The 25,864-nt window shown below is 35.3% G+C and overlaps 3 protein-coding genes across 4 annotated transcripts; 1 reads left to right on the top strand and 2 right to left on the bottom strand.

Annotated features, from left to right (window-relative positions):
- Positions 1-788: 788 nt before the first annotated feature.
- LOC140769196 (uncharacterized) lies at positions 789-8,688 on the bottom strand. Of its 2 annotated transcripts, XM_073109815.1 has the most exons (8): positions 8,495-8,688; positions 6,692-6,760; positions 5,981-6,094; positions 5,482-5,564; positions 5,310-5,385; positions 3,447-3,632; positions 1,263-1,391; positions 789-1,110 (listed from the first exon to the last, which is right to left on the bottom strand). In XM_073109815.1, exons 1-8 carry the CDS (start codon positions 8,567-8,569, stop codon positions 940-942), a joined length of 903 nt encoding a protein of 300 aa, XP_072965916.1. In that variant the 5' UTR covers positions 8,570-8,688; the 3' UTR covers positions 789-939. The 2 variants fall into 2 exon arrangements, with proteins under 2 accessions (XP_072965916.1, XP_072965917.1); XM_073109816.1 differs by lacking the exons at positions 6,692-6,760; positions 8,495-8,688 and adding an exon at positions 6,379-6,676 and having other exon boundaries at positions 5,981-6,258.
- Positions 8,689-14,476: 5,788 nt separating this feature from the next.
- On the top strand, positions 14,477-22,964 carry LOC140768306 (shaggy-related protein kinase delta-like). Its single transcript, XM_073108556.1, has 14 exons — positions 14,477-14,655; positions 15,037-15,111; positions 15,317-15,562; positions 15,803-15,895; positions 15,980-16,039; positions 16,124-16,396; positions 17,914-17,988; positions 19,769-19,825; positions 19,899-20,039; positions 20,160-20,210; positions 20,303-20,398; positions 22,008-22,091; positions 22,188-22,290; positions 22,669-22,964. Exons 3-14 carry the CDS (start codon positions 15,413-15,415, stop codon positions 22,755-22,757), a joined length of 1,272 nt encoding a protein of 423 aa, XP_072964657.1. The 5' UTR covers positions 14,477-14,655; positions 15,037-15,111; positions 15,317-15,412; the 3' UTR covers positions 22,758-22,964.
- Positions 22,965-23,158: 194 nt separating this feature from the next.
- On the bottom strand, positions 23,159-25,728 carry LOC140768307 (uncharacterized). Its single transcript, XM_073108557.1, has 3 exons — positions 25,713-25,728; positions 24,254-24,501; positions 23,159-24,105 (listed from the first exon to the last, which is right to left on the bottom strand). Exons 2-3 carry the CDS (start codon positions 24,420-24,422, stop codon positions 23,372-23,374), a joined length of 903 nt encoding a protein of 300 aa, XP_072964658.1. The 5' UTR covers positions 24,423-24,501; positions 25,713-25,728; the 3' UTR covers positions 23,159-23,371.
- Positions 25,729-25,864: the final 136 nt, after the last annotated feature.

Genomic DNA, 25,864 nt, shown 5'->3' with positions numbered 1-25,864 from the left:
AGAGAAGTGTTGGGCCGCCCTTGGCCACCTTAAGAGATGTAAAATCTCTCACAAGAGGAGAGCGGGAAACATAATTGCTGACTGGGCAACTAACCAGGGTAAGATGTTGTATAGGCTGTTTGTGTTAGAGACTGGTGAGGAGCTCCCTGCGGAGCTCTGTGGGCTGTTGGGTTCTTACTTATCTAAAATCGGTGTAAGCTAATTGTTTTGTAGCTACATGCAGCTCCCTTTACTCAAAAAATAAATAAATAAATAAAATAAAAGGTGAAGAGCTTACCTTTGATCGGACAATCGGAAAGGTCAGACTCCAAAATAAAGTAGTTGAATTGGGTTAGCTCGCGTCCGTGGGTCAAGCCCATGCTTCCAAGAGAATCAGATAGCATTAAAGTCCCCCCACACAAGGACACGGGGTCCAGTGATATCAGGCTCGACCACTTGTACCAGTGTGAGCCACAATGTGCACAGCACTTCCCAACAATGGAATTTAAACCAATAACCTTTAGTTTGATAAGCTAAGACACCAAGGAGCTCTATTATGACATCAATGACCTCTATTTTAATAAGATAGCACTAACCACTTCCCTTCTTTAACCTGTCACATGTGGAAATGCAGGAGATGAAGTGTGCACTCGTGAGAAATATTTGCCACTGAGAGGTGTAGTCAGTGTGTTTTTTGTGTGGCATTTTACCAGCATTTTACTCAATAAGTTAGCAGTAGTGAATAATTTCAGAAGCTGATAAGAAAAAACTTAAATACAGACGACTTCTTAAATTTGAATATCATGTACTTACGAAAGGCTAAGGTGCATTTATGCATTAGTATTGTTTTGAAATATCTCAGAACACTAAGTAAATTATACATTTCCGATGTTGTATTAAACCTAAATGACAACACGTTTTGGTGAGAAAGGAGTGCATAAGTGCTCCCAAGACTCTAATCTACTCCTCTGTATCCAGTGCGTCAACTGAACTTCCTTTAAGATGCAAGTGCTTCTCCCTCCTTTGGAAATCGGTTAGTCCCTTTCCACTGCCAGTGACACCAACCTTGCCTTTAGGATCATCCGGAGATTTGAAGATGCTCTCGCGCTTGCGCCCCGAAAAGAACCCAACCTACACAAGCAAGAGGAGCAAATGAAAAACAAATAGCAACATGACTGACTGGCAGAATCTAGCAATCAAATAAACTTCTAATTGTTAATAACAGAAGGTTGTCATATGGGTTCCGTTGATAAATAAAGTTCTGAGAGAAAGTCCAAATGCACCTTCTTAGCTTTCCCCTTTGTCGTCTGGAATTGTTGCCAAGCATTCTGCCGTTTATTTTGCACCACTTCTAGTTGTTCAAAACGAGCTTTCGACTTGAAAGCATGAATTTTCTTGCGTTTCGTAGCTTTCTGCAAATTTATGCTCATAAATTAGTATGCAGGGATTTCCTATCATAGAAACTCTTAGCAGTCCAATAATAAATACAAGGAGAAAGGATTTGGAGCATATTCTGAACTAGAATATGCGGACAAGCATGTGAAAATCCTAATAGAGTGCTGAAGTAGATATCTGATGCTGAACAAACAGCATGCACAAGAAGCAAAAATTAAAGCATATAGGACAAATAATTATGAAAAACATATCAAAATTGCGGATCACCTGTTAAGCTGTGTTATCATGACCAATGATAACCATGTTAGCGGCATGTGCCGATTAGCACAGGGCGTGCCGAGCAGCACGTAAATATTTTTACTAAATATTGTTAAGATATTTAGAGATATTTTTAGATCTACAATATGTCAATCTTTAGTTTTTAGTTTAAATATATGTATTAAAACCTACATTATAGTGCTTTATCTTTAGATTATTTTTATAAATGACCTATTTTATTAAAAAATAAAGCAATAGTTAAATATAAATATTATTCATCACATAATATAATTAAATACATTCATTAAAACTAATATTAATGATTGAATACTCCATAATATAATTGAATACTCCGTAATAAAATTAAACACATTAAAACTAATATCTACCTAAACGTAAAATGACGAGGAGGATCAAAGACTTCATTTGCCTGTATAAGAATAACACGAGAATGTTGCACTAAATACTGTCGATAGTATTGCTCATTGTAACGTCTCAAATAGCTTTTATACAAATAGAAATTTTATAATTATCTTATGATATGATATGAATATTGAAGATGCACGAAAACGATCAGCATTAGCACAGACACACTATAAACATATGCAGATTAGTGATATAGAGTATAAGGGTATTGTGGCTCTTATAAGTGTGATTGATATAATGATAATAATGATGAACCCATATCGTTCTGTGGATGCACATCTCCTAATGTCCTGTTACTACAGACTCAAGTCATCTATAAAAATAATACCTTTGAAAAAATTGTGTAATAAGGATGCATGTCTCATCTCTATTATTATAGCCACCAAACTAAGTCTCATCATTATCACCATCACAATCATCATCATATTTAGTTCCATCATCATTAATTTTATCTAAGCCCTCTAAATGATCGATTGATTTGATAATAATTAATAAAAATAGAAAAATATTAAAAAAATGGACACACATGGCATAGTGACCGACACGGTTCGACATAAGGGTGTGCCAGTGGCACACCACGACCATCCATGATCATGACAATGTTTGTCCTTCCAAAAATGCATTTTAACAACAAAATGCTGATTGATGCTCCTATTTTTTTGAATGACAAAAACTGTTTCCACCACAGCATTCACTAGTAGTCTAATATTGCTGCTGGTGATAATCAAAAACATCCAACCCATGACCACACAGCTCTAGAGGACATTGTTTCCACGCAGCATTCACTACTGATAAGGACGCAAGTTAATATGAACAGTCAATGAACTAGCTCTAACGGAATTATTACACAAGATAACACTAATGGTAAAAATTCTGTAACAAATTTCCATGAAAGATACCTTAAGATATATGGTAGGAGCTTACCATAAAAAACCACTCAGAGAAGCATCATAAATCAGTACATATCCACTTCAAGTCTAAGCCACTAAGCATTGTCGAGCTCTAACTTTTTTTTTTCTTAGATGAACTGAGATGCATCTTTTTATACATAAATAATGCATATGTATGTATGCTTGCTTATACATAAAATAACTGTTACATGGCTTGTCATACATCCTATTTCCAAGACTCCAAATATTTGAACTATGATATTAATTAGAAACATATATAGGCACAAGGCTGCATGGGTTTCCAGGGGTTCATGCACCACCAAGCAATAACACGAGAACCTAGGCTATAAACACCAGATTAAAACAAACAGAGCTTGCTAGAAAGGACACAACAATATCCTTTAAACATCAAAGACATTAACACATCTACAAATATGAGCGGACTAAGAAGCATTAGCATCACTTGTCTACCAAAGCTTCTGGATCAATTGCACTCACCACATCTTCTGGATCATTAGGATCAATACGAAGTTTAGCAGGTAAGGAACGCATTTGAAAATCGGTTACAGCTGCTTGTGCAATCTTTCTTTTAATAGCTTGTTTGGTAGCTTCAGCTTCTCTCTCAGCTTCTAGCAAAGCATCAGCTACTCCATCTTCGATTGGCCTGATATTAGCAGGATCAACCTAAAGTGGAGAAATATCATTAGCAATAAAGAAAGCGCAGACCTATAAAATCTGAAAGTAAAAGTGCACATTATCGTAGCAACTATGAAGGAGAAAATAATATGCTCACTTAACAATGAAGTGATTAAATAGGCATAAGCAATATTTTGCACATCTTTTACGCTCACATTGGTGTAAATAGCTTAACTGAGAAATAAATGTCTATGGAAAATGAAGCAACATTGATTTCAACATGTTTAATGTAAGTTTTATGCATTTAGTATATTACATCAAAATAGACTTAGAAGTACAATTCATTCATACAAATAAAATATAATAAAATAATATTAAAGCACAAGCATAAGAAAGGTGATCATGATTTTGGCTATGACAACCGAAAACAAAGACATGAAAATAGTTGACATAACTATCTCTAATACAGTCTGGGTCTAATCGGATCAAATCAAGAGGATATTTGGCTCAATGAATCAAGTCTATTTATCTTTTGATTTATTCATGTTTATCTCTTATATAAGCCATTAAAATAAGTCTAGTTAATCATGTAAGCCACTAAGACAAGTTCAATTAAATCATATAAGCCTCTAAGACAAGTTCAATTAAGTTATATAAGCATTTAAGACAAGTTCTAACTCGAATCGTATAGGCCTTTAGAACTAAGTTCGAGTAGGACTCATTATTACCGACCTCTGTATATAAAGGAGCTGGTTTCTTTGTTTATTCATCCAAATATCCAAGCATTGAGAATTAATTGAGTTTAATTATTTTTTTATTATTGCATTTACCGTTTTTATCGTAACTGTTGAGTCGTCTTTATCTTCATAAGAGTAGAATGTAACCGTAGAACCCTTCCAAGCATCCAAACCCTAGCCACCACCTTTCTCCAGCAGCCACTTACTATACGGCCATCCACCATCACCCTCGATTTTTCGCCACCCTCTAACGATCGCCGCAACGTCAAATGTTTATCATTCTACCCTGTTCTAGCATTACTCTATTATTTTAATTATATCTTTTTATCCAGACATTCGATTGATATAAAACTAGAGCTATTAGAACCCTATCTCATGAGACTACCACCACCTAAATTTTTATAATTTTCTTACGTCCAAATCAGTCCAGATTTGGTCCTAACAATCTCTTAGTTGCTATCGAGATTCCAAACAATACAGGTGGTACATATTGCAAACTTCACATTTCCAAAATTATGTATTGCTTTTACTTGCAAAAAAAAGAGGGTGTACTAATGGACAAGGTTCTCACCAATGACATGCGCTGAGAGGCTAGAATTTAATTAGGTAATTGCCATGAATTTAACCAATGAGTTGGATGTAAGAGGCATGCCTTATTGTCACACCAAGGCCCTCTATTAATTTTAAGTTAAAGCATTAAAAAAAGACAACTTATCACAATAGTCTATTTTGAGCATCCTTCTACTTCAATTCTTTTTCAAGCACTTCCGTCTTGTCGGCAAAAGGATGTCTCTCATTCATCAACTTCTCTTTGTAATCCTAGAAAAACTAGTCGTAATCAACTAAAAAAATACGACCATAACTTGCCCTTGGACTTTGCACTAACTAGGATTTGTAACTTCTATTCTTATGACTACTTGCAAACAAAAATGATACAAAGAAAAAAATATAAAGAAATCATTGACGAGGTAAGCAAATTTCAACATACCTCCTCCTTGTTTCCCCAGCCATTATAGGTAACATAATACCCATTTGGAGTGAGAGCCTCAATTGTTGCATCATACCTAAACATTTAACTAATCAAAGACATATAAAGGAATGGTGAAGGAATTGAGACTTACAAGCTGTTAAAGAGGAAATAATAAGTTTATTGACCATACCACTCCCCGTCTTCACTCCACACAGCTTGAACTTTGGTGCCAACAGAGAATCTCTCGTAAGATTCAGAATGGTCACCTAATGCCTGGACATAAGGGAAAAAAAAGGATAAAGTAAAACAACAAGTGGAATTCTCTAAATTCTATTTCTCTTGAATAAATGAAATGGTGGAAGATGATGAGTAACAAAACTTGGGTTTTACCATCCACAGTACACCATGAATGAGATCCATTAGAATTTCAAAAAGTCCTACTCCACAAAATATTTGAAACATAAGTTACTTTTAATACTTCAAAATAGCTAGACATCTTTCTTTAGGGTTCTAAGATTATTTAAACCCTAATCCTAATTACAGGTAGATTACAGTACTGCATGTTCTACATACACATAATTGAGAAACAAAACTTCCTCGTCACAGAAGTTGATTCAAGAGAAACTTTTATGCTAAATACACTGTAGTAACTAACAAGCATAACTCAATACAAAAAAGTAAAGACTCACTGTTTTGGACTGAGAGCTCTCATCAAAATGACCCTGGGGAGAGGTATCAGCATCCAGAAGGTTAACCTCAGTTTGCTTTGCAGCTGCCAAAAGCTCCTCAGTCAATTGAATCACCTGCATTCTCAAAATTTCACTAAGTTAAGCCAAAATGCAATAAGACCAATAAGACCATTCTGCTACTGTATCCTACTCTCAGATTTAAATTTCAAACTTAGAATAGCAGCGTGAACATCAGAAATCAGGATTGGAAGGAGGCAGGCCGTCACGACACAGAAAACCTGCAAAGAACCAAGGTAAAGGGTGATGGACATCTTTACACAACCTTGGTTTTCATATATTGCTTTGTTTCTATATCATAATTGCCCAGAGAACTCCAACCACTATAAGAGTCTTCTCACCTTTTAGGTCTAAACTAAATTTATATACTCCATGATAAACTCTCTGTCATCATGCAGCCATATCTTGCGGCCTTCAGTCGACATGGCTCCTTGTAACAAAAGAGAACACAAAAGGGGAAGCGATAGCAAATCTTTGAATTGTCATTCTTAAATGAAGAAAAACAAAGACGTTTTCGGTATCAACTTTTTCTTTCATTTTACTAAAATAACAATAGAAGAGTGGTTTTACACAATCATACGTATTTAAGTTCCTCCTCTGCATCAGCATGTTTAAACATAAGAAACAAGCACTTGCGAAATACACTCAGCTTACCTCTTCAAGCTCCTTCTCCATGTCAACATATTCAGAGTTTCCAGGGTCATCGACCAAAATCTTTTTGACCTGAAAATCAATAATAAAACAATCATTTTGATTATGAAGGCAAAATTTTGAAAGTTTATATACACAGAGATAGGGCTAGAAAAGGTATCAAAGTAGGCCTTTGGGACTTAGATCTCCGCAACATATCTTTCCACAAAATACTAGGTGTCTAGCACATGTTAGTTGCAAGATATGAAATCATAGGATCAAGCAGGGTTTTGATGTCATTACACGATCAAAGATAGATCATTAGATCATCTTACTCGCAAAGATATCTCTTTCGTTAAAAATTCCTTATGATTTTTGTCTGCTAAAAGCATTATTAGGTTCCTAAAGATCAGTTGCAAGTTCTTGATAACAACTTATTATCAAGTTCATTGAATGTATATTATATCTTGTATAACTATAACTATAAAATTCAATTTCTGTTAAGCATGCACAACACCAATGACAGATGGCATAGAGTCCATACAATATACAAAAAAATAGCAAGTCAGAAAAAAAATTAAGGATTTGATTTCTAAAAGAAGGTCATGATGCCCACAACAGTAGTTGGCATCTTTATTTTCAGGTCAAGTGTATGATGAATTAGACTGTTATCACACCTGGCACCTTGTTAATTTTTTTAACAGTTGTCTTTTCTCTAACCAAATTCAAAAATAAAGGAAATTTATCTCAGGTTTCTAAGAATGCCCTTCTTCATTTTGTGCCATATCCATATGAAAACAATTTATGAGGGGTTCTGTGCCCCTACTTAATAGGTAATTGTGAAGTGGTTGTTGGAACTACAATACCATAAAAGCCCCAACTCCAAAAAGGACTAAATTAGAAAAAAGAGAACCTTCTCTATCCACAAATAGTTCTGCTTTATATTTTTCCACTTTTTTTTTCTTTCCAATTTCTAGATGAAGAATTTGGTTGCTTCAGGATCCACAATCAAGCCAGAACAGACTCAGATTTTAGAAATTCTTGCCACCAAGTAAGCATGCATGAAAAGTCCTCAACCAAATCAGCACTATGATTCCGAATCCTCTTATCACATTGTATTTTTGGCTTCACTCTACTTACTTTTCTTTATACTAACACACAGTTTTTTTTCTTTCATTTATCACAGTGTATACTTACTGTCATTACATTCAGCAGTGTATATTTCTACAGACAGTAATCAACAAAAGATTATGAGGATGGCCTTTAAGTAAAGAAAGTCGCCTCAACCCATTCATGGCACTTATCAGTTAAGCCCACGCATTATGTCTTTACACACTTTCTCTCAACGCCAAAAATTTTTACCACTAACTATACCTACAAGTTCTCTAATTATCATAAACATCCAAATTTACATTTCTATGAGAGAATGATGGTTTTTTTTCTAAACTAAAATGATAAAAGAAAACCTTATATCCAAAAATAACTGTGTTCGACTGGATGATTTTCTTTTTCTTCGATTCAACTCAATCACCGGTAAATGTCGTCCGATAAGTAGCAAAAAACACGAATCCAATATTTGCATAAAAGCCTCAGCTTTTACCGACTCAAATAAACCAAATTTAATAAACGTATGCCCGAACTAATGAAAGAAAATCAGATGCCAAGTCGGTGACGAAGGAAACCCTAGAAACAAAGTCAAAGACAGAAATACCAAGGAAAACAAGAGCCCCAACAAACCGAGAGAGATCGATCTTTCATTAACATCGATTCTTCTAACTTGTCAATAAAAATTCTAAGGAAAAAAGGGGAATTTAAGCAAAACGGGACCTGGCGGAGCTGATCTTTATACGTGGAGAGATTCGAAGCGAGCTCATCGATGCTTAGATCCTCGCCGCCCTGCATTTCCTTTTCGCAATTTTTCGATTCTACTGCTTCTCTTCAAATTTCTCTCTTCTCTCTTCTCTCTCTTCGAATCGATTCGGTGTTCAAGAAAAAGCAACCGGAGATCGAAATTCTTTCTAGCTCTTATTATGGGTTTAATGGATACTCGAGGGGTTCTGTAAATATACTTAAAGGATAGGGATTTGTAAATGGGCCGAGTTGTGATGGGTAATGGGTTAAGCCTAGCCCAGGCCCGGATCCAATTTAAACAATAGGGAACTTTATCAAACACACCCTGAAGTTTTGCTTTTATAATAATTCACACGCTACCTATATAGCATTCAGCTCCTGCACTTTGCTTAAAATATCTCAACAATACCTTGCCATTAATTTTACCTATTTTATGATTTATACCGCATTCGAATTTTGTATCCAACCTCATTTTTTTTCATATAATTTGACACTTTAATATTATTTTGACTAACTGACATTATTCTTATTATATAATTTATATAATTTTATTTATCAAAATTTTAAAATACCCTTACCGTCCCTCCCCTTCTCTCTACCCTATCTAATGAACTCGCCACCACCTGCTCTCACCGTCGTCGCCGCTATTATCTTTCCTCTTCCTCCTCTTCATCGTTTTTTTCTTCTTCTTCTTCATCACAATCTTCATCTGAACCTTTTCTCACTCGCAATTTTACATCCGCCACCACCTACTAGGCCTTCCTCAACTCCACCGGCTCGATCCATGCGCCAGTGTCAACTCCTTATGCCTCCTCCTTCCATGCTTGAAGAACACGAAGATGGATATCTTCACGCCCACTGCCACGTCGTCGCACACAAAAAAACATGACCAGGATGGAGAAGAAAGCATGGGGTTCGCACTCACAACACGCATCAATGCACGAGAAGAGGGACTCTGTGTAGGGTGAAAGACACATGGCTACCAGCGAAGCTAGTTGTGTCAGTGAAAGATAGGAAGACGGAGAGGATGGATGATACATAGGTAATTTAGGTATTTTATAAATTACCCAATATATTATAATGAATATTCTTTTATTGATATTTTTCTGTTTAGTTACGGTTGTGTTAAATTAACCCAAAATGTTAAATAAAAATTATAAGAAAAAAATGAAGGGTCAAATTATAAAATACTTAAAAGACGGGATGTGAATCACAAACTAGGTAAAATATTGGGTGTAATCAGTAAATTTTTTTATAAATAAATTTAAATGAGGAGATACTATAGGACTTTTTCAAAAGTAATGGAATATTCTTTACTCTATTAGCAATTTTCCCCCCGACAAAAATTGATAACCCCATTAGATTAAATAAAAAAAATAGCGAATATAAAGTTGAGACAAAAAAGGAAAAGGTATATCTCACATTTGGGATAATAACAATATTCCCACCTAGCCCACGTGGTGATAATAGTGATAATATGTTGTTTAAAACTAGTAGGTGTTAGAGTTTGGTTGAGTAAAATTCTATTGTTCCGCCGTCTCTAAAGTTGCCACTAGATAAAGCTTACTGACATACTTCATCTGCTACGCAAAGAAGGTTTTAAAGCTTGGCTTCTTTCAGTTCATAACTCGTTCACAAAAACAAGTAAAACACCGGAGTGAAGATAAACTACAAAATGGTAGATATTATCATTTAAGTATTGAGAGGAGAAAAAATTATGGTTTATGCTTTCATCTATCATCACACAAAGGGCACACTTAGGCATCTTTTGTATGTATTTCCATAGGATGAGCAATTATCAATCCAAATATCCCTCTAGAGATTAAACATGTTTGCCATCTCCAAGAATGTATGTGATTCCACAAGTAAATTAAAGATTTAGCCAACGAAAGGGTTCATTTTAAGAAATGAAGTAGCCTTTCAAATGAGAAAGGTGCCTGCCTGTAATAAAATAGAATAAAAAGAGCCTGGGCCTCTAAAACTTGTTTTCCTTGCAAACAGTCTCTTAGCCAAGCAATGAGAGTTAAAAACCTCGATTTGATCTTTTAAGAATCTATATATCTTTTTCAGTTGTAATTTGGATAAAATTAACTCATGTGTTTTTAAGACAGCAAAAGATAAATATTAGAATCAAAGAATAAAGATCCATATAAAAGAGTGAATAACAATAAAAACAAAGAATATAATGTTTTTAATAAAATTTTCTTATCCCTATAGGCCTAATTGTAGGATATTATTGATGAAGTGTTCTTAGCACAAGTATACCCTTCTAAAAATCTTTATTAGAGTGTAGAGACTCCTATAATATATATATATATATCTTTCTACAAAATAATGAATGTATACCGGAACTCTTTTTAGATGTTCATTTATAATCAGATAATGCACATTTATTACGATCAAATCTTTTAGCAATATCTCCTGTCACATTGCTCTCTATTTTTATATTAAGTAACAATGACAGTGTACGTCCACACTTACCATACCGACATGTGGCACGAGGGTACCGTAAAGCATATATGGCCCCGGCCTCCACACCTCCAACTCAGAAAAAAAAAATCACAATAAGTCTAAACTATTAGTTTAAAATATGGGCTAGATAAAGATGTACATTTCTCTAATATATAGATTAGATATTAATTAATCAAATAAAAAATGAATCGTAATAAAAACAATCTATTTACATAGTTACATAAAATGTTGGGACGAAAAGTTTATCAAAATCAACCTCAATTTGCTCAACCATTTATCTATAATACTGGCTTAAAAATGAATTTCTTTCGAGAGGACATAGTAATTACATAAACTCACTTAAATAATTATTTATTTTAAAAAATAACTTAGACGGATAGCTATTTTTGGCATAAAAGAAAATCAAAATGGCTAAATTTGCGGAATTCTCCCTTCCCCCGTACATGGGGTCAAGAACATCTTCTATATTAAATCTAACTTTGCCAACTTAAATTATTTGGCTAGAAGATAAGATGGGTCCCAATCCATACATCATGAGATCAATTTATTAATAGTAAACCAGCCGACATCGTCAGAAGCCAAATTTTAAAACGGACAGTTCATTTGATCCTCTAGTGCTCGTTTAGTTTGAGGCTAAGCCTCCAACTTAATTAGTTAATTTTATTCTTTATTTTTAATTTTTTAAAAATAAATTTAATTAAGTATTTAAATATAATAATATATTTAATTACCAAACTAATTTTAAGGACTCTTTCTGAACTCAAACTAAAAAGACCTTTAAAATAAGTTTTGAGGTTCTTGAAAAAGATTGGGTGATGGTGATGATGATGGTGATGATATCTTATTGTGCAAATTACTGCAGAGGGAAAGCATGTAGTGCCAAGGAAGCTATTAAGTATCATTATATTTCTTGTCCTAGTGGCTGATGAGATTTAAACTCGGGAGCTTCAAATATTAAATAAGCAGTTAAATGAAAAGAAAAGATAAATTTTACAATCTAATAGAAAGCTTTTATACGAGTTTGTGAGGTGGGATTCCAACTCAAAATCTTCTACTATAATATTATGTTAATCAAGTGGATTCATTGAAAGCTTAGACTGATAGGAAATAGTGGAAATGTCTCAAATATAAATATTCTGAGCTTTATTTTTAAACCTCATTTGATTTAGCATGGGATCATCGAATATGAGTCAAACTCTTTTAACTTCTTAATAAAATGAGTTTGGTTGATAAGAAATAGTTAAAAGTGTGACAGCTTTTTAAAAGTTCATTAGTTTATGATGTTCAGACGAAGAAAATAGAGTAAAAGTGAGCTTTCTTAATTTTGATTGTTCTATATCCTCTTAAGAAGAAAGAGAGAGTTACACTTCCATTTTTTCCTTTTTTTAAAAAATACTCTAGAGACTTATTTGTTAAATAAAAATTAGGTTATAGTAGAATTCAGGAGGTGGATCAAGCCACATCTTACGGGCACGAGCACGATTAGCTAAATTATACCTAGCTAGATTGTTAGTCATACAATTGTTATGTTTGCTGGTGTAGTAGATTTTAATAGATGTGTTGTTGATGAGAGGTATAATTACTAAGTCAGGTTAGTGTTCGCCCATATCATTCAGCATATTTATTAGATTTAAACAGTCACTAAACATCGAGATTAATCTCTCATTTGCTATAGAGAGGGTTTCTTTGATTAGCGAGTGCAAAACCAACACTTCACTATGTAAAACATCTTGCCAATTCTCCAGAAAAGTAGTTTTTACGAGATGAATATTCATAGGAAACTCTAAAAAAATAATATATCATAATTATTTACATTTTGAGTTGTTTATATATTATCGTTACTCATCATAATTACTCACTTTTACGACGCACTTTTAATCTTTATCGAACACTAAGAGATCATAGTTATTTAGTATAAGTGACTTCATTAAAAACTTTTATTACGTTTTTCTTTCTAATGCTTATTTGCCGAACACAGCCGTTAGAAATTATATGCCTTAACCAATAGAATATCAATTAAGAGATAGAAAAATTCAGAAATTAGTGGAGTTAATTTGTGCCATTTTCAGTATTCCACAAATATCAAGTGATCCATTTTTGATCAACTTTTTATCCCATCCGGCAAAAATGAAGGCAGTAACACTAGTAGCCATTTCCCTTTCCAAGCTGTGGTCAGCTAAGCATTATTAAGCAATAAGGAAGCATCAACCAATATGAAAGAGACTTGGCTTTTGTTCCCATCCATGATCCACCTCTTAAAAGGGATTGCTAAAGGACATGGAGATGAGGGGGGGTATACTGTATATTATCTCAATCCATTTTACACTATGATTGATGTTAATATAAATAGCAGCATGATATAGAAGCTATAGTCTCAAGATAGGACTCTGTGAACTATTAAATGTTCTCCTTCTGCCAATTGGCAAAGGAGGAGCAAATTAATAACTAGAGGTAGGCTCCAGCACAAAAATGAAAGAGATAAAGGTTGTCTCAGTGCCTGTGGCCATAGGGATAATGACAGGGAATCAGAAAGCACACCACTTTCCAAAAGATAGAAGATAAATAGAATAAACAAAGTAGTAAAAGTTCATATATATATATATATATATATATATATATATATATATATATAGACTAAGAATTACTTACTCTGAAGAGATGGAAACACATAATATAAAACAGAAAGTAGTTAGAACTAAAATTTGAACTTCAAATTCTGATATCTTGTTAGATAAGTAGTTAAATTAAAAAGGTTGAACTAGTTAGTAACAAACTAACAATAAATATCATACTTCTAAGATAAAACTATAATAAGAGCAAATCTATTAACGTATCAATCCCACATGGACTCCTATGATGGAGGTGAAATGACCTGATTAATTTTTTACATGACTGCAAACCAGAGGACCACAATCACACCTATGTATGTAATTATGGTTAAGAATCTCATTTACGCACCATCGCTTTTACTAATTCTCTTTTTTTTTGAGACACTGAAATAGGACCATGCATGAAGGGGGCACTGGGCATTTACATGAATTTAAAAGTTAAGCTTTAAAAGCTGTCTCATATCAAACTTGAAATCAAAATTTAAATTGTTTCAAACTTCAGGTTGTGTAGCTGAGAAAGGTGTCACAGGCTCGCAGCATGACACCACTCCTCCGGTTCGTCTCGCCACGCGTCCATGAGAGCCAGTTCTTCTCTAGTATTCGGCCGGCGGTAATTGGTGGTTTTAATTGTTTTCTTTTCCTCGTCTTTTTAATTGCAGTTTAAATCTTATATTTTTCATAATTTATAATTTATTGATAGCTTTTATTTATTCTTTTTTTTTTCTAAAAAAAATATCTTTACACTTACTTAAAATTATAGAAATAGAATTGAGAAGTATAAAAAGAGAGGACGTAAAGCTTAATAAATGCAGACGAACGAAAGAAAGAGTGAACGATTTTTTAGAAACAGAAAAGGAAAAGAATGGGGGAAAAAAGAAAAATAAGGAAAGAAAAGAAACCACACAGCACTCACTCTCAGTACCAACTCTCACAGCTCCCCATACCCCTCTTCCCAAAACCGAGGCAGGAGTGGAAAAGAAGTTGCTTTTAGGGTTCAATCTCTTTGCGAATCGTCGATCTTTTGCTTCTCCTTCGTTCCGTCGCGATGCTCTCAACGTAAGAGCTCCGATTCGCGGATATCTGAGAAGCCTTTTTTTTTTTTTTTCTTTTCTTTTGTTCTGGTTTCCCCGTCCAACTTTTAATTTTAGACTCCTTTTATTGAATTGGATTCGGAACCTCTCCGAATTCTTAGTTGATGTTATGGGAGATCATCTGGTTGTTTTATTTGAATGGCGCCATTTAATTGGAAGAATTCGACACAGTAAAGTTGCCTCCTTTACTTCTTTCAGAAAGAATATTTTTTTTTGGGGTTGATTTCATGATTTGAATTTTTCCACGACGTGGATGAAATGTGGCTTTCTTATTGGCATATTAACAGTTATTTTTTGTCTCATTTTATCTATTATCTCCTCTTTTTTTTTTTTCCTTCTAAGGAAGTATGAAGGAACTTGATTTTGGCTGTGCAAGTGTGTAAACAGAGGGAATGGTCTCAGCCTCGCAGGAGATCAAAAGGTACTAAACAAGACATTTACTGTCTAATTCCCCAATCAAGTTACTCTGTTTTTTTTTTCGGAAAAGAAAGTCTCGAATTTTTTTTATTTTGGTTCATCATTATGTTCAATAGTGGCTATTATGATTCTAATTAGTTTGGATAGGTGGTAAGGAAGTGTCACATTTTAGTAAAGTCTCTCCTTTTGTTTTGCAAATTTTTTCTCAGGTCTTTAGGTTTTCTCATGTCGTGACGTTGAAGCTGGACAGCCTTAAAATTCTTTTGCTAATAATTGGTATATAGCATTCAACTTCTGGTAGCCAAATGGCATCTGCCAGTCTGAGGTATGGTGGCATGGGAAGTTCCAGGGCGGTAAGCAGTTCTAAGGGGTCGTCCAGCTCTGTTGAACGGCTTGGAAGAGAGATGCTGGAAATGAGGCTAAAGGATGCCAAGACGGAGTTTGATGAGGACAGCGTAAAATTCTTCCCCATCAACTTGTCTTCATGTGGTTATTTACCATATTTTCTTGTTAGAAGTGAACTCCTAGGATGATAATTTTTAGATATTATAGCAGAATAATTGACCATGTATTGGAAATTAAGTTTGCATCTTTTCGTTCTCTGACTCTCTCATTGGTTGACAGTTGTGGCATAATATTTTTTCTCTCTTGAACTGATGAACATTGTTTGTTTTATTTTCCTCTTTTGCTTGCAGGAAATCGAGGAAGATATTATTGATGGATCTGGTCCTGAAGCTGGTCATATAATTGCCACTACCATTGGGGGTCGAAATGGTCTACCCAAACAGGTCAAAAGCAAGCTCTTCATTTCCTTATCACTGTTTGAAGTGGTGCCCCAAAAAGTACTGCTAATATGATGATTAACTAAACAGGCAGTCACTTACATAGCTGAACACGTGGTTGGGACAGGCTCTTTTGGAGTTGTATTTCAGGTGCCGGTATTTCCTTCACTATTCCCAATGTCAATTGCACTGCTAGCTTAAATGCGATAATCAGTTCTTTGTCGAATTCTACAGGCAAAATGTAGAGAAACCGGAGAAATTGTTGCAATAAAGAAGGTTCTTCAAGATAAGCGTTACAAGAATAGGGAGCTGCAGATTATGCGCATGCTGGATCATCCCAATGTTGTTGGTCTTAGGCACTACTTCTTTTCAACAACGGACAGGGAAGATGTGTATCTGAATCTTGTACTTGAGTTTGTTCCTGAGACTGTAAACCGTATAGCAAGACAGTACAACAGGATGAGCCAACGTATGCCCTTCATTTATGTGAAACTCTACACCTACCAGGTCTGTCCTACTGCCTATTGTAATCTTCAATACTAGCACACAGTTTTATTAATATATTTGGCATTATGACTATATTTTCCATTTCAATTAGTTTTCTGGCTATTTTTATATAGCTATTTTCATCATTTCATTTTTTATTACAGTTACGTTCATCAACTGCCATGTTTTCAATGTCTCACGGCCAGTTTCATATAAAAAAAGGAAAACAAATTAGATAGTTGATGAGCTTGTTTCATGTATAAAATAGAAAATTGTACATTCATTGCATGTGGTTGTTATATGTAAAGCACAAAACTTGTACTCATTGCTGGCTGCAAGTCTTGTAGTAGTTATACACATTTTGACATAGCAAAAGGGAACCTTAAGATATTCGCTAATTGCTTTAGCTGGGCTGGGCTTACTGTATGTTAAAATGCAGTAATAAAGAGGCTTTTCAATAGATACATGATTTAACAGTTGAGCACTCTTTGAATGCTTCCTGGAAGCTCTTGACAGCCGACACAATTCTTAAGTGATCTAGTGCATGCCAATCCAAGATTTCCCAAATCTCTCAAAAAGATTTAGTGATTAAGTTATCTGGTCGTAGTTAAATGCATCCTTAAATAGAAGAACATAAATTTCTATTTGCTGTATTAACAAGATGTTGCATGTTCTCAACTGGTCTTCTTAAGATTATCTCTTATAAAGGCAGTAAATACTTTTATTCAGACTTTACTTACATGTCTCCATGTCTCACAAAAGTTGTAGATCTATCTCCCATTTGATCCTATTTGCTACATTTGGCCTTCATTAATTGATGTAAAAATCACAAGGGGCTCTACCAACCAAGCTATATCCTTACTAACATGCGGTTCTAAAGATTCAGAATGCTTTAACAAGTCGCCTGTTATGATACATTACTTCCTTAATGCCATCCAAATAATAACACATCATTACAGCTTTGAGTAAGCATTTGGAGGTTGCTTTTCTACTTAGTTGGAGAATAAAAAAGAGGACCTTCAGAGGATGGGAGTGAGAGAGATAGAGAGATGACTATTTCCATAAGAACAAAATTTCTGTGGAAATTTTGTCAGGCATTAACTGTTAAACCTGTGTCTTTTCATTATTTATTTATAATGCTGTAAATTTGTCAGGCATTTCCCATTCTCTGCTAATAAATGAAAGATATGAAGATTTTTGGAAATGAATGGGGCTTACTATTCTTACACCAATTTTTGGCATCCAAGAGTTTCAGGCTTAAATAACCTGCAAGTAGACAAATGAGAATCATTTCTTTCTACAATTATCTTTTCTATTACTAGTGCTACTCTAAAACAAGAAAGCTGAGCATGCTTGTTTCTAAAGTCGTAAACCACATACATATCTGCCTTTTTTAGAGGGAAGTATTTTAATCTACATAGGAATCTCTTGCAACCAAAGGCATATTGTCTTTTTTGCTTATTCTGCTTTGACACTGGCATGACAAGTCTTTCACATTAGAGAATCAGATTTCAAGAGTGCAACCATCCTATCTGCAGATTTGCAGGGCACTTGCGTACGTACATAACAGCATTGGCATCTGTCATCGTGATATTAAACCACAGAACTTACTTGTAAGATTACTTTTCCTTTCTTTTACTTCGAACATTTTGTCATTGTTTTCTTTTCCATCCTGCGTGCATATGCTTGCATATTTTCCTTGGGATGTAATACACAGAAGCCTTCTGTTAGACAGTAAATCATTTTAATAGTTTATACATTTCCATCATTTTGTTAATATGCAGTTAAGTACTGATTCATTTTATTTACTGATGTTTCGTGTTAAGAGTTATAACTTGTTTAGCGAGCTGAATTGTGAAATGCTGTATTGGACAGTCGTCAATATTCAACTAATTTATTATCGCTAAGTTGCAGTCTGGACAGTTCTTGCCATGGACCATAGTCTTGTGAAATAATTTTGTTGGTTTTAATGAGATTTGTCATCTTTTAGAAGGCTGTCACAGTATGTGGTTTCCAAGGAGATGCATTGTGCTCACGAAGATCCTAAGAAGATTAGTTTTTAGATGCTCCATGAAAATGTAATTATTTTACCTTTAAAGTGATTGTTCATAGACTGAATAACATAAGCCTTGCAGTTCTTAGTTAAAGCAGTGTACATGAATGGGTTCATCATTTTATCATGACAAACTATTCATTTAGTTTTGACTTGTAATAATAAATACAATTATGCAAACTTGCTTTTATAACAACGATAGCCGTGCTGAAGACACGAGGCGTGTCGATCGACATGCCCCTGCGTGCCACTAGAATGTCTTTAACATACTTTTAATAAAAAAAAGTTAGGACATTTAGAGATATATCTGGGTGGCACATCAATTTTTGGTTTTTGGTTTGTATATATGCATTAAAACCTATATTAGAGTTTCTTAGATTATTTTTATAAATGTCCTATTTTATTAAAGATATAACAATAATCAAATAGATATATTATTCAACATATAATATGATTGAGTACATTTATTAAAACTAATATTAATGATAGAACACTTCATAATATGATTGAAAATATAATATCATTTTAGACAATATTAATTGATAATAGTTTAATAATTAAAATTAATATCTAGTTGAACATAGAATGATAAGAAAGATTAAAGATTTCATTTGTCTGTACAAGTATAACACAAATATTATAATAAATATGTCGATAATTTTTAAAACTCATCTACTTATGGTATGACTTGTTGTAATATCTTATATAGTCTTTATATAAATATGAATTTTGTAATTATTTTATGATGTGATTTATATATTGAACATACATGGGAATAACCATCACCGGCATAGGCACAGGCACATGCACAAGCATATCATAAGCATATGCAGATTATAAATATAGAGTACAATAAGAGTGTTGCGATTCTAGTAGGTGTAATTGACATGATGGTAATGATGATGATGAACTCATATCATCATTTGAGCGCATCTCATGACACTTAAAACTGATTGATGATAATCGATGAAAATAGAAAAAAAGTTTTAAAAAAATGGTCTCGACATGAAATATCATATTTGTCACATGATTAAAAAAAACTTAAATATTTTATGTTTTATAATGAATTTATTTCAGATTAATACAATATGTCAAATCTCATACAATTCATGCCAGTTGATATGAGTTGGCACACACCCAAATGCAGGTCGCACATGGGGTGTGCCACTGGCACACTTTGTGCCAGGTGTCCCTGTCACTATCGATACAGGGCATGTTGACCGGCACGACCATCATTCTTTTATAATAAAGTGTATAGAAAGCTCAGATGTATTGAACATCACTTTGTCCCTATTCTATACTTACCATTCAGTTTTTCACATGCCGACTTTCAATTTCAGGTGAATCCACATACACATCAGCTCAAGTTGTGTGATTTTGGCAGCGCAAAAGTTCTGGTAAGCCATTTTGCTGCAATTTCTTGTTTAAATAAAGGGCTCTCTTTAAGTGTTGGCTTTCTCATGGTGTTAGGTGAAAGGTGAACCAAATATCTCTTACATATGTTCAAGATATTATCGTGCACCTGAGCTCATATTTGGTGCAACTGAGTATACAACGGCAATTGATATGTGGTCGACTGGCTGTGTAATGGCTGAATTGTTCCTTGGGCAGGTTGTTTTTTTCTCACCTGAAAATTGTTTCATCTTAAATTGTAGTAGTGGTTCAGTTGGTTTCTTCCAGTTCATTCAACGAGCAATTCTTATATTTCATTGGGATAATTGTTTTATGTAGCCCTTGTTTCCTGGAGAAAGTGGAGTTGATCAGTTGGTTGAGATCATCAAGGTAGTAATGCCAGTATGTCATGATAAAATATACATCTTACGAATCTGCTGTTTGGTCTAATGCTAGTTTTGTTTAATGGATCCACTTTAAAGGTTCTGGGCACACCAACTAGGGAAGAGATAAAGTGCATGAATCCAAATTACACGGAGTTCAAATTTCCTCAAATAAAGGCTCATCCATGGCATAAGGTAACTCTGAATATATTTTCATACTTTCATAGTTTCATGGAAGCTCTTCAATAAGTTGTTATGACCAAATGGCATAGAGGAGTGAATCCCTCAGATTTCACAAATATTTGACCAAATTACGTAATCTTTTATTACATGACTTTTTCCTACTACATTTGTTTGAAAAACTGAAAGAGACATCTTATGTCACAAACCTCATTGTATTTCCTTTATTCTTTTTCTTCTTTTCTTCTGTGTAGATGTACATTTTCTCAACTTCCCCTTATTTCAATGACTCTTCTATTTCACTTAAGTGCAAATAATTGAAGTTACTACTCATGATATTATGAAGCAACATTACGGTTGTTATAATCTTTTTCACTTTATTTATAAGGCAAACTGCTTGGGTTTTTTAAAAGCAAACGAGGCTAATTTTTCTTTTTAGCCAAAATCTTATTTTATAGGTTCTTTTTTGGTTGAGAAAAACTTCGTAGTTAGTTATCCCAAAGAAATAAAGATTGTTCATGAGTTATGGCTGTATTTAATATATTAAATTTTTTTGGTCATTTTCATAAAAAGATATTACAATTTACCAGCATACATTTATACTACTTTTTAATCTATGGTTATGTACTTCCCTAGTTCTTTAGATGTTCTTAGCCATGCTAGAATGCTGTTGATGGGGATATTAGGAATTGATAATTTTCTGAAGACAAAACTCTGGTATCTGACTGTTATATTACTGGAATGGATCATGATCTTTTGATCACTTGATGCAAATGACTGTAGACAGTAGCTCATGTTGTTCGGGCTTCTTCTACCAGATGATTTATAAAAAGAGAATGTGAAAAGTGGATATTTTTTTTAGCTATATATAGGATCTCAAAACTGCTACACTGCTTGCATACTGAATGAAAATAAATCCGGAAAGGTTAGCTTTTGTGTCTATGCATATCAAATTGCTAAAATACTCTTCACTGAAGGAGAATTTGAGAGAATGTGTACGCAAATGTATACTGTTCACGTGAATGCATACTTAAAATTGAATCCTTCAGGCAGTTATAGCTTAGTAATTGCTCATAAGGGGTAAAATGGAAACAAATCTAATAGTTACAGTTATAAGATGGCCTAGATTGCTCATCAAGGACATCTTCCTTTCTAACACATTGATTCTTATGACTTATGAATTGAGGGTTTTAACAATCTATTCACTCTGTTCAACCATTTATTGTTAATGAATGATCAAATGGAGTAGGCAAATTTTGGTCAAAGAAGTCCAGAATTTGTGCAGTATCCATGTGCATGAAATGCCACTTATCTTAATTGTTAGGGCTTAAGTAATACATGCTTTAAACTTCCTAGTTAAAATGCATTTGTTCCTTACTTCCCTCCTAATTTTTCATTTTTTAACTTAATTTTCTGGATATGCAGAAGATATTATTTTTAAATTTTAAGTACGGTAACATGGTCCCAAATGGCTACATATTATTCTGACTGGTGTCATCAAAGCAACTTTATATGGAGCAAGAGCATTCATTTCGTATACATAAATGAATCAATGGAGAGAGACTAACTGCTAGTCTATAGCTTCTTACAATTAAAGCTATCTTGTATCATTTCTGTCTTCCAGGTTTTCCAAAAGAGGTTGCCCCCAGAAGCAGTGGACCTTGTTAGCAGGTTTCTGCAGTACTCACCAAATCTTCGTTGCACTGCTGTAAGTTACAAAAGGTTTATGCTTCTCTGTTGGCATCATTGATATGTCACTTAATATCCATTGACTGCTTTATTTAACTGTGGGAATTTTGGTCAGTTGGAAGCCTGCATGCACCCTTTCTTTGATGAGCTGAGAGATCCTAATACTCGTTTACCAAATGGTCGCCCCCTTCCTCCACTTTTCAACTTCCGATCTCAAGGTAAGACATGTTTGGAGATAAATAACCACAGCAAACATCAAGATTCATTTAAGTAATTTTTTAACAAGCAATTTACTACCCCCTCGATACTTTTGGGACTTACAAGTGCATGCTTGAATTCATGATTAAGATGCTTGAAAACCTCCTTCATCAGGAAACTCAAAAGCTACATTCTTATCCATATTTTGATTTAAAGCATATAAAACATATGTTTTGTTATTTTTGCACCTCGAAGTGGCATGTTTGGTATCTCCAATGTATTCTGCAGCATTGTGAAATTACGGTCAACTTTTGGACATGCTTTGCCGAAGCTACAATTCCTTTCTGAAGCTCCTTACTATGTTTAGGTTTTTGATTTCCTGCTCATCGTTTTGGCAGAGGTTATGGGCATTCCTCCAGATGTTCTTGAACGCCTTGTACCAGAGCACGCAAGGAAGCAAACTCTGTTCATGGCCTTGCACACCTAGTGTACTTGATGCATCTGACAGCCCAAACTGATCGGATGGTGCTGGAAATATGTAAAGTTAACAATCGTTTTATTTTCTTTCTTTTTTGTATCAGCTTGTCCTCTTTGCCATCTTTCTACATAAATGCTTTGAAGCTTCAAAGTGTGAGATTCCAGAGGCTTATGTCTAAGTATCAGTTCAAAGTGTGATATTATTTGATTTTCTGTAGCGTTGTTTTGCTTGTCTATTTCAAATGATTGCTGCTGAAGAATGATAAGATACTTCCTGGAATTATATGGGAAATTATCATTTTACACCCTGCATCTTCAATGTATTACAAAGGGCTGTCTCTGAAAGTTGACCCTGGTATCTTCTCAAACAATTAAGAAAGGGGATTAGAACTACTACTAATTAGTATAATATGGTAAAAGTTTCTCAAATCAATCAAATATGTCCAACTAACAAAAGGTATTAAAACAACCACCTCCTTGTATCTAAGGCGTCTATCATCTATGTACCAGCGTATATGCTCCTATTCACAAAGGAGAAAATTAATAATAGAGGAACGAAATCAGATAAACCCGGATCTCCCAGAGACAACCGACGGATGGGAATCACGAGGCCCAGCTCCACCGTCAGTCCCATATAGTCGGCCTCCTCTGCCGCGCGCCAAACGGCGAGGCGCTCCTCCTCGACGACGGCTGAGGCGCGTGCTCGTCCACGTGGCCGTAGTAGACACACCCACCGGCTCCGGGCGGCGGATAATAGTAGCCAGCTGCCCTCGGCGGCACCCCGACGCGGCAGCCACACCCGCACATCTCGTACCTCCCGGGCCCACCCATCCTACCATAGTGACCGTATTGCGCTTGCTTCTGCTGGAAGTATGGGGGGCCATTGGAATTAGCCGCCGCCTGGTTGCTCGCCGATCCGCCCAAGTTAGGCGTGCTCCACACCCGGTGCATCCCACCGCCGAGCCCTCTCGCGCGGCCGGAGGCTGACGTGGGCGAGTTGGCGCCGGAATTGGATGAGACGGCGAAGATCGGGCGGCCGAAGTTGGAGCAGGAAGAGGAGGGTTCGTTGATGGCGTCCACGTAGCGCCTCTCGAAGGCGTGCGTGACGTGGCGAGGGGAGGGGGGCAAGGAGGAGGGTTTGGAGTTGGGTTTGGGGTTGGGGATGGAGAAGAGGAAGAGGCGGAAGCGAGGGGAGGAGGAAGGAGATCGCTTGGACTCGTACCGGTCGTACTCGTCGCGCATGTGGGCGAGGTCCTCGTCGCACGTGACCGACACGAGTGCATCGAGGTCCTCCGACATGAGCTGGTACTTCACCACCACCTTCGCCTTGAACGTCTCCTCGATCTTCCGCTTCATCTCTGCGCAAATTTAATCCCACCGCGCTCAAATTACTAAGTTTTCTTTTCTAAAATCCAAAAAGAGGGCTTTCTTTTTTTTACTTTTCTCTTTCTTTCTTGCAATACGGATAGAAAGAAGGTGGTAAATTGAAATTTGAAAAAGGTTTACCCTGGAAGGAGATCGAGCGAGGGACGGCGATGACGCGGGTCTCGCCGCCGACGTACTTGAGCTGGCCGTCGGAGGGGCGAGGTAGGATCCGGCCGCCTAAGCTGCAGAGTAGCTTGAGGCGGCTCGCCGTCGGTGACGTCGATGCATCCTCATCACCGGCAGCCGACATATCTTTTCGCCGGACGTCCGCCGGCGGTGCTGGTTCGGGTTGCGAGCGGACCTCTCTCTTCGACCTTCTCCACCCGATCCTGAGGCAGAGCATGCACAGGGAGAAAAAGGCGGTCACCGAATATTTAATACTTAATTTGGATCCTTTCCGAGTCCGTTTCTCACTTAATTTAGGGTTCAAACCGTAATATAAGATATAAAACAAGGTACGAAATTTAAAAAAAAAACTCTTTTATTTTTTTATTGATAAAAAATAAATAGACTAATTATCTGTTAAACTGAGACTTCATAATATATAAATTAATACTCCAAAGAAACGAATCACAAATAAATTAAACTATGAGTCACTGTGAGCTTAAGTATCCTCAAATAAGGGGAGTTGACCCATTCTCAATTTATGAATAATCCCCCAATAATTTTAACCACATTCTATGTAGAAATAGCTTAAACCCTAAACCCTAACACATATATTATCTTATAATAAACTCTTATGTTTTGTTCGGTACGAGACTAAATTCCGAATTCGATTAGTTAATTTTATTTTTTAAAAATTAAATTAAAATTAAAAAATATTTATTTACCGAACTAGTTCAGAAGAAATTTCTAAAATCAAAGCAAACAAAGTCTAATCAATCAAAATGGCAAAGAAGTATTTCTCACACAGAACGATTACATGAGAATAACAAATTTACTACTTAACTCATCATATAACCGACTATAAGAAAAAGGTTACACCTAAATTGACTCATAAACCCCACTTTGACAGTTAAAAAATCGCCAGCTCAACGGACACTTCATTCTATATTTCTATTTGGTAGAGGAAAATTTTAGGAGTCTAATACTCATTTCTTAGAATTTATTTATAAAATTTCAACTTATCATCTTCTACGTTCCAAGACTAAACTAGAAGAGTATATGACGTGTGATATCCTAAGAGATATTATATATCAATGGTCAAGAGTCAAGAAGAATACAACGTCACACTTACTCAGATGCAAATATCTCCCATAAATTGACACATTGATTTGATGTGTGAAATGTTATCGTGTACCTTTTATTTTTATTGTCCCAAATACTTTGATTAATTCCAAAGAGAAAATTATGCAAAAGGACCGGAATAAAAAGTCATTTTCTTTTTCTAAATTAAGTACTTAAAATCCTCCAAGGGGGAAGAAGAAAGTCGATCAAATTTACATTCTCAAGAACACAAGGATAAGCAAAACAGCAAGAAGAAATTGCAAAAGAAGTTGAAAAAAGAATAAGAAAGAAAAAGAAAAAGAGAATAACTCACCCAAATTTGTTAGGTGGAGAAGAAGGATATACGAGCGAACTAGTTCCAATTCGAGGTTAGGGTTTCAAAACAAATGAAGGCGGTTGAAGAAACTAGGAGGTCTTTTGAGTCGTACGTACTTGATCTTCTACGAATGAGGAGAGAGCGCTCTA

The sequence above is a fragment of the Typha angustifolia genome, chromosome 10, assembly GCF_048772165.1.
Source record: "Typha angustifolia cultivar Huaian chromosome 10, ASM4877216v1, whole genome shotgun sequence".
Lineage (NCBI taxonomy): Eukaryota > Viridiplantae > Streptophyta > Magnoliopsida > Poales > Typhaceae > Typha > Typha angustifolia.
This window is presented reverse-complemented; position numbering and strand designations above follow the sequence as displayed.

Coding starts and splice junctions, on each gene's coding strand:
- LOC140769196 (XM_073109815.1), bottom strand. CDS start 8,569: ATGCAGGGCGGCGAGGATCTAAGCATCGATGAGCTCGCTTCGAATCTC. Junction 5,565..5,980: donor AGAGCTCTCAGTCCAAAACA/GTGAGTCTTTAC, acceptor CCTTATGTCCAG/GCATTAGGTGACCATTCTGA. Junction 3,633..5,309: donor GCTGGGGAAACAAGGAGGAG/GTATGTTGAAAT, acceptor TCTCCACTTTAG/GTTGATCCTGCTAATATCAG.
- LOC140768307 (XM_073108557.1), bottom strand. CDS start 24,422: ATGTCGGCTGCCGGTGATGAGGATGCATCGACGTCACCGACGGCGAGC. Junction 24,106..24,253: donor TCGCTCGATCTCCTTCCAGG/GTAAACCTTTTT, acceptor AAATTTGCGCAG/AGATGAAGCGGAAGATCGAG.
- LOC140768306 (XM_073108556.1), top strand. CDS start 15,413: ATGGCATCTGCCAGTCTGAGGTATGGTGGCATGGGAAGTTCCAGGGCG. Junction 16,397..17,913: donor TGAAACTCTACACCTACCAG/GTCTGTCCTACT, acceptor TCCTATCTGCAG/ATTTGCAGGGCACTTGCGTA. Junction 22,092..22,187: donor CAAATCTTCGTTGCACTGCT/GTAAGTTACAAA, acceptor AATTTTGGTCAG/TTGGAAGCCTGCATGCACCC.